General features: G+C 44.4%; 1 protein-coding gene across 1 annotated transcript in view; it reads left to right on the top strand.

The window, feature by feature from the left end:
* Positions 1 to 343: 343 nt before the first annotated feature.
* Positions 344 to 15740, top strand: part of UHRF2 (ubiquitin like with PHD and ring finger domains 2) — a 133208-nt gene continuing 117811 nt past the window's right edge. Inside the window, exon 1 of the mRNA XM_069764472.1 lies at positions 344 to 1123. Within this exon, the coding sequence (XP_069620573.1) occupies positions 971 to 1123 (153 nt within the window). The 5' untranslated portion in view covers positions 344 to 970. The remainder of the gene's footprint in view (positions 1124 to 15740) is intronic.

A 15740-nucleotide genomic window follows, 5' to 3' on the forward strand; every position in this document is an offset into this window, starting at 1 on the left:
CGTAAAACGGCACTCCTTCCCTTCCGAGCTCTCCCATGCGCCCAAACAGCGGTTTACCCCCACATATGGGGTATTGGCGTACTCAGGACAATTTGCACAAGTTTTGAGGTCCAATTTCTCCTGTTACTCTCGGTAAAATGATCCCAGAGGGCACAAACAACGCCTAACAATCAAAGTATACCGACATACAGCGGCCACTTGTACACCGCTAGGGCAAGCATTCGGTGTCTTTGCACTCTGTGTATTGCCTCCTTCAGCATGGTGGCCTTTCTGAGGCGACATGGCAGCGCACTGACCAGCTCGGTGTCCGCACCATATTGGACATGCGGGACACGGTATACTGGGTCCCTGACAGTGTACTGGCGCCTGTGGTAGAATTCCCCTCAGGCTGCCCCCATATGTGAGCCATGACAGGACTATTCGTCAGGCCTCCTGCTGCAGTAAGCGTTCCCTGAGGCGCTCTCGTACTACTCAGTGAGAGGAGGAGGCGACGACATGCTGCGCAGACAGAAGCCGAGGGACGGGACACACGCAGCACCGGGAATGGGGCGGGGAGAAGCCCAGTGCTCGCTGCCTCTGCTGTGCTCGCTGCCTCTGTGTGCTGGGGGCCGGCCTCGCTTTCATTACGCGAGATTTCAGCTTGGCGCCGTGACCCCCATGTGAGAGCAGCAGCTCCTAGTAAACACTCCCAGAGCCGCTCAGACATGGCTGCCCGCCGCTTCCAGCACTGGCACTAATAATAATAGCAGCAGCAGCAGCAGGCTGGTGCCAGTAGTGCGCGGCGCCCCTCTCCTCTGCAGCGCCTGCTCCGTCCGTGCAGCCTGCGCTGCTCCTTTGTTGTGGTGCTGTGCCTGTCATTGCCAACTCTGATGCATTAGCCAGTGACATTACTCCGAAGAGCAGGCACGGGGACCGTCCAGAGAGGTGATTTCTGTCTATTTCATCCCACAGCCCGGCGAGTGTGTGAAAGATGTGGATCCAGGTGAGGACCATTGACGGAACAGAGACCCGCACCATCGATGACCTCTCCAGGCTCACCAAGATTGAGGGGTTAAGGTTAAAGATCCAGGAGAGTTTTAACGTGACCCCAGATCGCCAGCGACTCTTCTACCGGGGCAAACAGGTAAACAATGGCAGGCGGTAGCACATGCCACCGTGCACCGACATCGCTACGTGCACTCATTGCATTACACATAAAGTGGATTCCAAGTGCAAGGAATACGCCAACTTTGTAAAATATCACATGGTTTCACGCACTGATATTGTGGGCGACTGGCACTAAGGATGGAGGGCATGTGGGCATGCAGTACATCCGTGGACATGGAATAAACACTCATACCCAATCGCTGGACGCTGTGCGTCTATACCCTTACTCCCTCACAAGATCCTCAATATACTGCTACAACTCATTGATACACCCTCATTCGATACCCACAATATAGTGCTGCAACTCATTGATACACCCTCATTCGATACCCACAATATAGTGCTGCAACTCATTGATACACCCTCACTCGATCCCCACAATATACTGCTACAAGTCATCGATACCCCCTCACAAGATCCTCAGAATATACTGCTACAACTCTTCGACACCCCCTCACTCGATCCCCACAATATACTGCTACAACTCTTCGACACCCCCTCACTCGATCCCCACAATATACTGCTACAACTAATCGATACCCCCCTCGATCCCCACAATATACTGCTACAACTAATCAATACAACCCTCACTCGATCCCCACAATATACTGCTACAAGTCACTAATACCCCCTCACAAGATCCTCACAATATACTGCTACAAGTCATCGATACCCCCTCACAAGATCCTCAGAATATACTGCTACAACTCATCGACACCCCCTCTCGATCCCCACAATATACTGCTACGACTCATCAACACCCCCTCACTCGATCCCCACAATATACTGCTACAAGTCACCAATACCCCCTCACAAGATCCTCACAATATACTGCTACAAGTCATCGATACCCCCTCACAAGATCCTCAGAATATACTGCTACAACTCATCGACACCCCCTCACTCGATCCCCACAATATACTGCTACAACTCATCGACACCCCCTCACTCGATCCCCACAATATACTGCTGCGACTCATCAACACCCTCTCACTCGATCCCCACAATATACTGCTACAAGTCATCGATACCCCCTCACAAGATCCTCAGAATATACTGCTACAACTCTTCGACACCCCCTCACTCGATCCCCACAATATACTGCTACAACTAATCGATACCCCCCTCAATCCCCACAATATACTGCTACAACTAATCGATACCCCCCTCAATCCCCACAATATACTGCTACAACTAATCGATACCCCCCTCGATCCCCACAATATACTGCTACAACAAATCGATACAACCCTCACTCGATCCCCACAATATACTGCTACAAGTCACCAATACCCCCTCACAAGATCCTCACAATATACTGCTACAAGTCATCGATACCCCCTCACAAAGATCCTCACAGTATACTGCTACAAGTCATCTGTATCCCTCACTCGATCCCCACAATATACTGCTACAACCCATTGATGGATTGAAACTTATGCTACAATACAAACTTTAAGCTGGTTGTGCACTCCCTTAAATAAACCCTATTTACCTAGGCCAGAGAAACCTTTCACCCTGCATTCCTTCACTGTAAAGTAGGCGGACAGTGCATTAACCCTTGCCTCCCTGACACCTGTGCCTTGTTCACCATTTATCGTTGAGTTCCCCATGTTATTTGAGAGACCATGCATTTATCCTAGCTTACATATGTGGCTAGGATGCCAATATGTATCATTTTCGCGTAGTAAAAGTAGGACTTCCTTCACTGATGATGCAGATTAAAATATATCATTGCTCATCCCCTCTTTTTGCATTGTTTTCGTAACTATAGACAAAAAAAAAAAATTGCATCCTCGTTTCAACGTATGCAATGGATTTTATTCAGGCTGTATCAGACATCTTTGCCGAATTCCTAGGTTACTGAGCTTTGTTAACGCCTTGTCTGTGACATTATTTTTTTTTTCCTACTTCTCTTTTGTATTTCTATTTTCTTGGCTTTTAAATTGATTCAATAACGAGAATTAACCTCCATCAGTGAATGCTAGATGTCTACTGTTCTACTTCCTTCTGGAAAGGCCTAGAAGCCGTAACTTGGCATGCAGACACACAAGTACTTTCCTAGCGGACAGCTAGAGGCCTGTAAAGCATTCACTTTTGTGTCTCTGATTTGTAGTTTCGTTGGCTAAGGCTACAAAGGTAGTCACCGTGGAACATAAGAAGTCATATTCATTTAAACGTAGTCTTATTAACACAGGCTAATTAGCTATTAAAGTACCCCATCCGTAGTGTTCGCATGGCATCGGTGTTTGAGGCTGCCCACTCATGCCACAGTCAATTACAAAGAAAGCTACACGGAAGGGGGCGGCTGTGAAGTAAAAGTCTGATTGCTCAAACCTTGAACTAGCGGTTTTAGGTTACTTAGTAAACATTACTATTAAGTGTTATTATTTTATTTGCTCTCAATTAACATTTCTGGATATTCTATGACTAAAGTCTCAGTTTATATTGTGTCTATGTTTGTATAACATAAAGATACATCCGTAAAAGCTTGGAAATCACACATTGTTACAATGTGATTTCAGACATTCAATAAATACTGCATTGCTAACTACCATTATACAATAATCTTGTGTCGGAACCTTCAGTTTTAAGATTAACCCCTCTGGATTTTTGTTTCGGTGGCTAAACCAGAAGGCAGTACTCTGCCCACAAGCTGCAGAAGCCACTAAGCTGTGGCTGCCTCCGCCATGTGACTCGCTTTATGAACAATGCGTGCTGGAAATGTCAGCAAGGCCCTATGCGTAATGCCAGTGTACGGATGCCATGTTTAACTGCTAATGATCCAGTTTCCTATCCTACTAGTGGATTCACTATGAAATTTGCTAGAAATCTTACTTGATGGCCTGATAAAGTAAAAGAAAGCAACAAACTTCTTTTTAGTAATGTTAATACGACTTGATAAATGTTAATTTTATGCGTCAAGGATGATTAATGTCAATGGTTGTCAGTTAACCACAACAGATTTTTTTGAAATAGTGGGAAATGGTCTACTTCTAATTTTAATGTCTGTAAGAATTGATCAGTTTTTGTTTTTAACGTATTTCACGTGGCTTTGCATTGTTCGGAGAGCGCGGTCCATCAATGGTAATTGTACAGGGCACGATGCTTATTGTATTCATCTTATCTCTCCCGTCAGTAAAGGTTTTTTTTTTAAATTCCTTTCCAATGTGCCCAATTAATGAGAAGCATCTGGCATAGTATGGTTTGCCGCCTCCTCGCATTTGAGCATGTTATGGTTCTGTAATCACTATACTGCTCAGTATTTGGTTACTTTGACTTTGTTCTGACACATGTAAAACAGTAGTTGGATTTTTATAAGTTTTCAGGTTTATTAGAGTGAAGAGTTTTTTTGTGGAAAATCCAAGTTTTAAATGTTAAATAATTTGCCGTATATTAGTTTATAGACCCTGAAATGTTAAATTGTGTTTTTGAAAATTAGTTTGACTGTACTATGTTACTTAGATATACTGTTCTTTTCTGTAATCCTCATGGGTGTGGTTTGACTTCTCTGTAGGCCTACAAGCCTCAGAAAAAATGGTTAAAAATTATCATGAGGTTGACAGCCACACATCTTGGCTTGGGATGAGAGTGGAGTTTCTTTTTAATGGAATTTGTCAGCAGGATTTCACCTCCCAAACTATATTCTGTATTCATGTAGCTCTTCCAAAGGCAAGTCCAGCTGTACCTTTACATGACCAATCCATTCCTCCATCACTGAGAAATCAGACATGCAAATGAGGCTGTAGATTTGAAACCTCTGTCACTGCGACTCTATTCCTTGCCTAGCACCACCTCCTCCTGCTGGACTGTCTGCCTCTATGCTGTATTAAGCCACGTGCACACGTTGCGGAAAGTGGTGCGGATTTTTCCAGACAGATTTTGGTGAATCCGCAGGTAAACCACACTGCAGATTTACCACGATTTGTTTGCGTATTTTGTGCGGATTCCACCTGCGGATTCCTATTATGGAGCAGGTGTAAACTACTGCGGAATCCGCACAAAGAATTGGCATGCTGCGGAATAAACAACGCTTATTTTTTATTTGCAGCATGTGCACTGCGGATTTTGTTTTCCATAGGTTTACATGGTACTGTAAACTCAGGGAAAACTGTTGCGAATCCGCAGGGGCCAATCCGCTGCGCATCCGCAGCAAAATCTACAACGTGTGCACATTCCCTTAAGCAAAGGTGCTGTCACTCAAGCAGAAGGCAGAGAATAGAGCTGCAGTGACAGAGGCTTTAGTTTCACATCTTTGTTTAGTCTGTTCCTCAGTTTTCTTATATAATCATGTAAATGTATTGCTGGATTTATCTTTTATATGTGCATGTAGCTCTCAATAATAATTTTGGGGTATAAAATCCTGCTGACAGATACTCTGCTGAGATGATGTTTGATCAATAATTAAATAAGTATATTTACTCTAAGCTTTTAATCTATGATTTAACCCCTTCTCACTGCCATTGATGAGGCTTCACACGCTGAGCCCGCATCTTTCACCACGCATGATGACTGATTTAATTAGTCATCATGTGCCTTTAGCAGTCGCAGGTGGAGCGGTGCTCTGCCTATGGCTGTTAACCTGTTAAATCCTGTTGCCAATAATTGACAGTGGGCTTTAACACGTTCTGGTCAGAAGCGTGTCATCCATCGGCACATTGAGAAGTGGTCGCGGGACACTGATGGGTTGTCATAACAGTCGAGGGTCTGCTGATGAACTCCGTGTGGGTTATTACGATCCTCCTGTGAATGCCAGCATTACGGTAATAGATTGAGATTTTTGATATCAGTGCTGAAGAACTGCTACAGTGAAATAAATAATTATTTAATCCCTTGCTGATTTTGTAAATTTACCCACTGACAAAGACATGAGCAGTCCATAATTTTAAGGGTAGGTTAATTTTATCATTGAGAGAACATCAAAAATAAAATCCAGAAAATCACATTGTATAAGTTATATACATTTGCATTTTGCAGTGAGAAATAAGTATTTGATCCCCTACCAACCATTAAGAGTTCTGGCTTCTACAGACCAGTTAGATGCTGCTAATCAACTCGTTACCTGCATTAGACAGCTGCCCTACATAGTCACCTTTATGAAAGACTCCTGTCCAGAATCTCAATGAGCCAGGCACTAATCTTTACAACATTGGCAAGACCAAATAGCTTTATAAGGATGTCTGGGACAAGATCCTAGACCTGCACCATGCTGGAGTGGGCTACAAAACCATAAGTAAGACGCTGTGTGAGAAAGACAACTGTTGGTGCAATAGTAAGAAAATAGAAGAAATATAAAATGGCTGTCAATCGACATCGATCTGGGGCACCATGCAAAATCTCACCTTTGTATCCTTGATCATGAGGAAGGTGAGAGCTCAGCCTAAAACTACATGGAGGAGCTTGTTAATGATATCAAGGCAGCTGGGACCACAGTCACTAAGAAAACCATTGCTAACATATTACACCGTAAAGGTTTAACATCCTGCAGTGCCCGCAAGGTCCCCACTACTCAAGGAGGCACATGTGCAGGCCTCTCTGAAGTTTGCCAATGAACACGTGAGTGATTGGGAGAATGCGGTGGTTAGTTGAGACAAAAATTAAAGTATTTGGCATTAACTCCACTCGCCGTGTTTGGAGGAAGAGAAATGCTGCCTATGACCCAAAGAACACCATCCCCACTGTCAAGCATGGCAGTGGAAACATGTTGTGGGGGTGTTTCTCTGCTAAGGACACAGGACTACTTCACCGCATCAATGTGAGAATGGATGGAGCCATGTATCGTAACATCCTGAGTGACAACCTCCTTCCCTCTGTCAGGTCATTAAAAATGGGTCGTGGCTGAGTCTTCCAGCAAGACAATCACCCAAAACATACTGCAAAAACAACAAAGGAGTGGCTTAAAAAGAAGCACATTAAGGTCATGGCGTGGCCTTGCCAGTCTCCAGACCTTAATCCCATAGAAAACTTATGGAGGGTGTTGAAGTTCCGAGTTGCCACGCGTCAGCCTCAAAATCTTAATGATTTAGAAATGATCTGAAAAGAGGAGTGGACCAAAATTCCTCCTGACATGTGCGCAAACCTCATCATCAACTGCAAAAACGTCTGACTGCTGTGCTTGCCAACAAGGGTTTTACCACCAAGTATTAAGTTTGCCAGAGGGATCAACTACTTATTTATCACTGCAAAATGCAAATAAACTTATTCAATGTGATTTTCTGGATTTTATTTGTGATATTCTATCTCTCAATGTTAAAATTAACCTACCCTTAAAATTATAGACTGTTCATGTCTTTGTCGGGGTAAACTCACAAAATCAGCAAGGGATCAGATAATTTCCTTCACTGTATGTATAGTACAGGCTATCGGATGATCGCCGTTTCAAACCTCCTAGGGGGACTATTAACCCCTTCCCGACCTGTGACACAGCGTATGCGTCATGAAAGTCGGTGCCAATCCGACCTGTGACGCATATGCTGTGTCACAAAATCATCGCGTCCCTGCAGATCGGGTGAAAGGGTTAACTCCCATTTCACCCGATCTGCAGGGACAGGGGGAGTGGTAGTTTGGCCCAGGGGGGTGGCTTCACCCCCCCCGTGGCTACGATCGCTCTGATTGGCAGTTTCACTTTCAACAGCCAATCATAGCGATTTGTAATATTTCACCTATTATAACTGGTGAAATATTACAATCCAGCCATGGCCGATGCTGCAATATCATCGGCCATGGCTGGAAACACTAATGTGCCCCCACCCCACCGATCGCCCCCCCGATCTGTCCTTTACACTGCTCCGCTCCCCCCGTCCTCCTGTCCGCTCCCCCCATGCTCTTGTCCGCTCACCCCCGTGCTCCAATCCCACCCCCGTGCTCCAACCACCCCCCCCCTGCACTCCGATCCACCCCCCCTGCAGTCCGTTCCACCCCCCGTGCTCCGATCCGACCCCCCCCCCCCGTGCTCCGATCCACCCCCCGTGCTCCGATCCACACACCCCCCCCCCCCCGTGCTCCCCCTCACCCCATCATGCTTACCGAGCCTCCCGTGGTCCGTCCGTCTTCTTTCCTGGGCGCCGCCATCTTCCAAAATGGCGGGCGCAAGTGCATTTTGATCACTGCGATAGGTTTGATCAAAATAAAAAAAATACTGAATGACCCCCCCCCCCCTTTGTCACCCCCATAGGTAGGGACAATAATAAAATAAAGATTTTTTTTTTCTTCCACTAAGGATGGGGCAAGAACTAGGGTTAGGGTGTCGGTATGTGCACACATATTCTGGTCCTCTGCGGATTTTTCCGCTGCGGATTTGATAAATCCGCAGTGCTAAATCACTGCGGATTTATGGCAGATTTACCGCGGATTTTCTGCGCATTTCGCTGCGGTTTTACAACTGCGATTTTCTATTGGAGCAGTTGTAAAACCGCTGCGGAATCTGCAGAAAGAAGTGACATGCTGCGGAATGTAAACCGCTGCGGTTCCGTGCAGTTTTTCTGCAGCATGTGTACAGCGATTTTTGTTTCCCATAGGTTTACATTGAACTGTAAACTCATGGGAAACTGCTGCGGATCCGCAGCGTTTTCCGCAACGTGTGCACATACCTTTAGAATTAGGCCATGTGCACACGGTGCGGATTTGGCTGTGGATCCGCAGCGGATTGGCCGCTGTGGATTCGCTGCAGTGTTCCATCAGGTTTACAGTACCATGTAAACCTATGGAAAACCAAATCCGCTGTGCCTATGGTGCGGAAAATACCACGCGGAAACGCTGCGTTGTATTTTCCGCAGCATGTCAATTCTTTGTGCGGATTCCGCAGCGTTTTACACTTGTTCCTCAATAGGAATCCGTAGGTGAAATCCGCACAAAAAACACTGGAAATCCACGTTAAATCCGCAGGTAAAACGCAGGGCCTTTTACCCGCGGATTTTTCAAAAATGATGCTGAAAAATCTCACACGAATCCGCAACGTGGGCACATAGCCTTAGGGTTAGGGTTGGAATTAGGGTTGTGGTTAGGGTTATGGCTACAGTTGGGATTAGAGTTAGGGGTGTGTTGGGGTTAGTGTTGGAGGTAGAATTGAGGGGTTTCCACTGTTTAGGCACATCAGGGGTCTCCAAACGCAACATGGCGCCACCATTGATTCCAGCCAATCTTGTATTCAAAAAGTCAAATGGTGCTCCCTCACTTCCGAGCCCCGACGTGTGCCCAAACAGTGGTTTACCGCCACATATAGGGTACCAGCATACTCAGGACAAACTGCGCAACAATTACTGGGGTCCAATTTCTCCTGTTACCCTTGTGAAAATAAAAAAAATGCTTGCTAAAACATCATTTTTGAGGAAAGAAAAATGATTTTTTATTTTCACGGCTCTGCGTTGTAAACGTCTGTGAAGCACTTGGGGGTTCAAAGTGCTCACCACATATCTAGATAAGTTCCTCGGGGGTCTAGTTTCTAAAATGGGGTCACTTGTGGGGGGTTTCTACTGTTTAGGCACACCAGGGGCTCTGCAAACGCAACGTGACACCCGCAGACCATTCCATCAAAGTCTGCATTTCAAAACGTCACTACTTCCCTTCTGAGCCCCGACGTGTGCCCAAACAGTGGTTTACCCCCACACATGGGGTATCAGCGTACTCAGAAGAAACTGGACAACAACTTTTGGGGTCCAATTTCTCCTGTTACCCTTGGGAAAATAAAAAATTGCAGGCTAAAAGATCATTTTTGAGAAAATAATTTTTTATTTTCATGGCTCTGCATTATAAACTTCTGTGAAGCACTTGGGGGTTCAAAGTCCTCACCACACATCTAGATTAGTTCCTTTGGGGGTCTAGTTTCCAAAATGGGGTCATTTGTGGGGGATCTCCAATGTTTAGGCACACAGGGGCTCTCAAACGTGACATGGTGTCCGCTAATGATTGGAGCTAATTTTCCATTTAAAAAGCCAAATGGCGTGCCTTCCCTTCCGAGCCCTGCCGTGCGCCCAAACAGTGGTTTACCCCCACATATGGGGTATCAGCATACTCAGGACAAACTGGACAACAACATTTGGGGTCCAATTTCTCCTATTACCCTTGGCAAAATAGGAAATTCCAGGCTAAAAAATCATTTTTGAGGAAAGAAAAGTTATTTTTTATTTTCATGGCTCTGCGTTATAAACTTCTGTGAAGCACCTGGGGGTTTAAAGTGCTCAATATGCATCTAGATAAGTTCCTTGGGGGGGTCTAGTTTCCAAAATGGGGTCACTTGTGGGGGAGCTCCAATGTTTAGGCACACAGGGGCTCTCCAAACGCGACATGGTGTCCGCTAACAATTGGAGCTAATTTTCCATTCAAAAAGTCAAATGGCGCGCCTTCCCTTCCGAGCCCTGCCGTGTGCCCAAACAGTGGTTTACCCCCACATATGAGGTATCTGCGTACTCGGGAGAAATTGCTCAACAAATCTTAGGATCCATTTTATCTAATTGCCCATGTGAAAATGAAAAAATTGAGGCGAAAAGAAATTTGTTGTGAAAAAAAAAAGTACTTTTTCATTTTTACAGATCAATTTGTGAAGCACCTGAGGGTTTAAAGTGCTCACTATGCATCTAGATAAGTTCCTTGGGGTGTCTAGTTTCCAAAATGGGGTCACTTGTGGGGGAGCTCCAATTTTTAGGCACACGGGGGCTCTCCAAACGTGTCAATTTTTCATTCAAAAAGTCAAATGGCGCTCCTTCCCTTCCAAGCCCTGCCGTGCGCCCAAACAGTGGTTTACCCCCACATATGAGGGATCAGCGTACTCAGGACAAATTGGACAACAACTTTCGTGGTTCAGTTTCTCCTTTTACCATTGTGAAATCAAAAAAATTGTTGCTAAAGATAATTTTTGTGACTAAAAAGTTAAATGTTCATTTTTTTCCTTCCATGTTGCTTCTGCTGCTGTGAAGCACCTGAAGGGTTAATAAACTTCTTGAATGTGGTTTTGTGCACCTTGAGGGGTGCAGTTTTTAGAATGGTATCACTTTTGGGTATTTTCAGCCATATAGACCCCGTAAACTGACTTCAAATGTGAGGTGGTCCCTAAAAAAATGGTTTTGTAAATTTCGTTGTAAAAATGAGAAATCGCTGGTCAAATTTTAACCCTTATAACTTCCTAGCAAAGAAAAATTTTGTTTCCAAAATTGTGCTGATGTAAAGTAGACGTGTGGGAAATGTTATTTATTAACTATTTTGTGTCACATAACTCTCTGGTTTAACAGAATAAAAATTCAAATTGTGAAAATTTCGAAATTTTCAAAATTTTCGCCAAATTTCCGTTTTTATCACAAATAAACGCATAATTTATTGACCTAAATTTACCACTAACATGAAGCCCAATATGTCACGAAAAAACAATCTCAGAACCGCTAGGATCCATTGAAGAGTTCCTGAGTTATTACCTCATAAAGGGACACTGGTCAGAATTGGAAAAAACGGCAAGGTCTTTAAGGTCAAAATAGGCTGGGTCATGAAGGGGTTAAATAAAGTAAAAAAAGAGAGTTTTTAAAAATATGAAAGTAAACAAAAACACAAGTTCAAATCTTTTTTTACCCATTGAAAAATACAATTAAAAAAATACACATTTGATATTGCTGCGTCCAGAAATGTCCAATCTATCAAAACCTAAAATAAATTGATCGGTAAACGGCATAACTAGAAAAAAATTATTTATTTTCTGGTCCCCCCAACATTTCAATAAAATGCAATATCGGGATTAAAACATTGTATCTACCCCCAAATGGTATGAGTAAAAATGTCAGCTCAGGATGCAAAAACTGAGCCCTCACTCAGCCCCAGATCCCGAAAAATGAAAATGTTAAGAGTCTAAGAAAGTGGCGACAAGCAAAAAAAAATTTCGTACAAATTTCCAAATTTTTTTTTTCACCACTGAAATAATAATGAAAATATACATGTTTGTTATCTGTGCAATTGCACTCTTTTTTTTTTTTTTTCAATTTCACTGCACTCCATTTTTTCCCTGTTTTTACGTACAATATATGGTAAAATCAATAGTGTCATTCAAAAGTTCAACTCGTCCTGCAAAAAAAAACAAACCATCATGATAAAAAAAAGTTATGGCTCCTGGAGGAAGGGGAGGAAAAAATGGAAAATGGCCGGGGGTGAAGTGGTTAAAATGCTTTTTGATGTTTAGCTGTCTTCATTGACTTGCAGACTCCATTCCCCTGTGTGTGTGGTACAGAGAAGGAATATGCAGCCCTTCACTTGCTCCCTGATATCGGCTGCAGACAGATAATGAGTAATGTTCATAGAATTAGAATATTCTGGAATGGTAAAGGCCCCGTCACACATAGCGAGATCGCTAGCGAGATCGCTGCTGAGTCACAAGTTTTGTGACGCAACAGCGATCTCAGTAGCGATCTCGCTATGTGTGACACGTACCAGCGATCAGGCCCCTGCTGTGAGATCGCTGGTCGTGTCGGAATGGCCTGGGCCATTTTTTGATCGTTGAGGTCCCGCTGACATCGCTGAATCGGCGTGTGTGACGCCGATTCAGCGATGTCTTCGCTGGTAACCAGGGTAAACATCGGGTTACTAAGCGCAGGGCCGCGCTTAGTAACCCGATGTTTACCCTGGTTACCATCGTTAAAGTAAAAAAAACAAACGCTACATACTTACCTACCGCTGTCTGTCCCCGGCGCTGTGCTTCTCTGCTCTGGCTGTGAGCACAGCGGCCGGAAAGCAGAGCGGTGACGTCACTGCTCTGCTTTCCGGCTGCCTGCCGCTCACAGCCAGACCAGAGAAGCACAGCGCCGGGGACAGACAGCGGTAGGTAAGTATGTAGCGTTTGTTTTTTTTACTTTAACGATGGTAACCAGGGTAAACATCGGGTTACTAAGCGCGGCCCTGCGCTTAGTAACCCGATATTTACCCTGGTTACCGGGGACCTCGGGATCGTTGGTCGCTGGAGAGCTGTCTGTGTGACAGCTCTTCAGCGACCAAACAGCGACGCTGCAGCGATCCGGATCGTTGTCGGTATCGCTGCAGCGTCGCTAAAGTATGACGGTACCTTAAGTTCTTGATGTTACCCACAGAGGGAACTTACCAACTAACAAGGCCTGTAGTCTCTACACTTTTGGGTATGTTCAGACAGTTGTTTTTTGAGGAGGAAAAATAAAAATTTTTTTTTTTTTAAAGAAAATCTATGGCAGAACTACTTGTGGTTTTTAATGTAATTTTCAGTATTAGGCCACATGTTGAGTGTTTAGTCAGTTTTTACCTCAGTATCTGTAAGCCAATACCAGGAGAGTGTGATAAATACAGAAGTGGTGATGTGTTTCTATTGGGACAGATTGACACTACCACCGTATAACGTGGCCGAGTGCTAAAAGCCTCACGAAACACTCAACGTGTGCATAAAACCTTTTTTTATGCAAGTTTGAATACATTTTATTGTCACATGTTGTTTTTTTTTTTAATATAAAGTCTTTTGACTTCAATTTGTAGTGACGTGTATCGAATATCTTCTCTATAGGCTCATACTCACATGCAAGAAATGTGGATGAGTCGCACACGTGAATACCCGGCACTCAGAAGCGGAGCGTGCGGCTGCCTGTATTGCTATGCAGCCGCCCGCTCCGATCTGAGTGCCGGGTATTGACGTGCGCGACTCATCCGAGTTTATCGCATGTGAGTATGAGCCCTTAGCCTTGTCACCTGCTGAGGAGCAGTTAGCGATCTGAGCAATGTTCCATCAAAGGTGGGCAACGACCTTATGACTAATAATAAGTATAGCAGATGGTTACTTCCAATTCAGTTTACTAGGATCAGCGTATTGGAGTAAAAGTAAAACATAACCTTTAATGAAAATCATTAAAAGTGGTAAGACACTTCTTATGCAGTATGTTAGCGTGGGTACAAACGTATAGAACCTGTTGCCATGGTTTGAATTAAAATACAGCCGCATTTGGTGATATATTAACCAAGCATGCAATACTATAGTTCCTACGTTTGCACGTAGGTGGATTTCGCACATGATTATGCTATAACTGGTGCGTACTGGCACAGTGTCTTAGGTATTGTTGCCTTTGGATAACAGCACGGTTATCCTACTACAGAAGATAGGACTGGGAGTCCTCCAGGTCCCACACGGACCACACATTTTTTATGTGTGTGTATACCAATGTGTCTGTTGTTTGTCCTTGCACGTGCACTTTAGTTAGTCATGAAATTTTAATGATTTTCATTAAAGGTTATGTTTTACTTTTACTCCAATATGCTGATCCAACGGCCTTAACACCAAGCAAATCCCATCCACCTGTCTCATTCTAATTACTGGGACGCTGAACGCTATCCAAGCATTGGGCACGTGATGTCATTCTACACCAAACCATATGAAAGTTAGCATCCACACTATTTTGTGGCCAAATCTGCAAAATTGTGCAACAATTAAAAATATTTACCAAGCACTTTTTATTTACATGGCCAAAGGGTTTTCATTTGCTTCTCTGGGGCTGTTCAGCTACTGCTTCGTTGAAGACGGAACCACAGGCAAAACACCCGACGTTTCAGACCCCAGACTAGAATGCTAAATATAGTCTTCAGACCATAGCCCTTAAATTTATCAGGCTTATTAGAAAAAAAATGGAGGTGGGCAAAGTCACAAATTGTGACATCACTGTAAATCTCCAGTACATGACATACCCCATTTAATACTTTGGCGTACTTGATTTTCTCATCTAATATCACCAGTACGTGGTATCACTTATCTAATACACCCATTACATGCCATTCTCTCTCTATTTATGCCAGTTTGATTTCATATAATATTTCCCTAATTCATCCAGTACATGCTATTCTTTATATATCTGTCAAGGAGTTACCGCGACAGAGCAGTACCAGAAGACCGCAGCGTCTGACAGCTTCTGCTTCTTCGCTGAGAAGAAGCACTTCTCCTGTGTATTAAAGGTGTTTTGTTTTCTTTCAGCTGGACAGGGGTTAATAGGCCATGTGGAAATTCCTGCTTTCAGCTGTGCTCGGTTAACCACTCCTCTCTCCTATAAAAGCTAGGCCTTCTGGTCAGATCTTTGTCTGAGATAGCACTTGCTTGATAGACCTGGAGTAGAGAGGAGCTGGTGTTTGGAGAGCTGTAGGAATTTATTGTGCGACAGTTGTATGGTTTGTTCGCTTGGAAAATTCCTCATCCTTACCTGCTTTATTTACCTTCCCCATCCTTCACACCCTGGTGGATACCTTTTTTATTTGTGAGAGCATATTTTGTGTGAGTGGAGTTTTCTTTTACCCCTGTCTTTGTTCCCCTGTTAGTCGGGTTGGTGTACTGTTGTACACGGTAGCACCTCTCTTCCCCGGGTGGGGAGGGGGACAGACGCGGGGCGGCAGGAGACAGGGCGAGGGCGGAGGCCCTGGTATCCTCGCCATCTGAGGTATCCCGGGGAACAGGGCGATTTAGGGTGCCCCCTAGAGTTAGGGCCAGGAAAGGTGCCCCTGGTCCCAGTTTACCCGCCAGTCCAATCGTGACAATATCACTAGTATGACATTTCCCATCCAATAGAACTCTGCATATGACACCCCCCTTCTCAGGGGCGGATTATCAGAGGGTCAATATGGGCGGT

Source organism: Ranitomeya imitator, chromosome 1 (genome assembly GCF_032444005.1).
Source record: "Ranitomeya imitator isolate aRanImi1 chromosome 1, aRanImi1.pri, whole genome shotgun sequence".
In the NCBI taxonomy this organism is placed as follows: domain Eukaryota; kingdom Metazoa; phylum Chordata; class Amphibia; order Anura; family Dendrobatidae; genus Ranitomeya; species Ranitomeya imitator.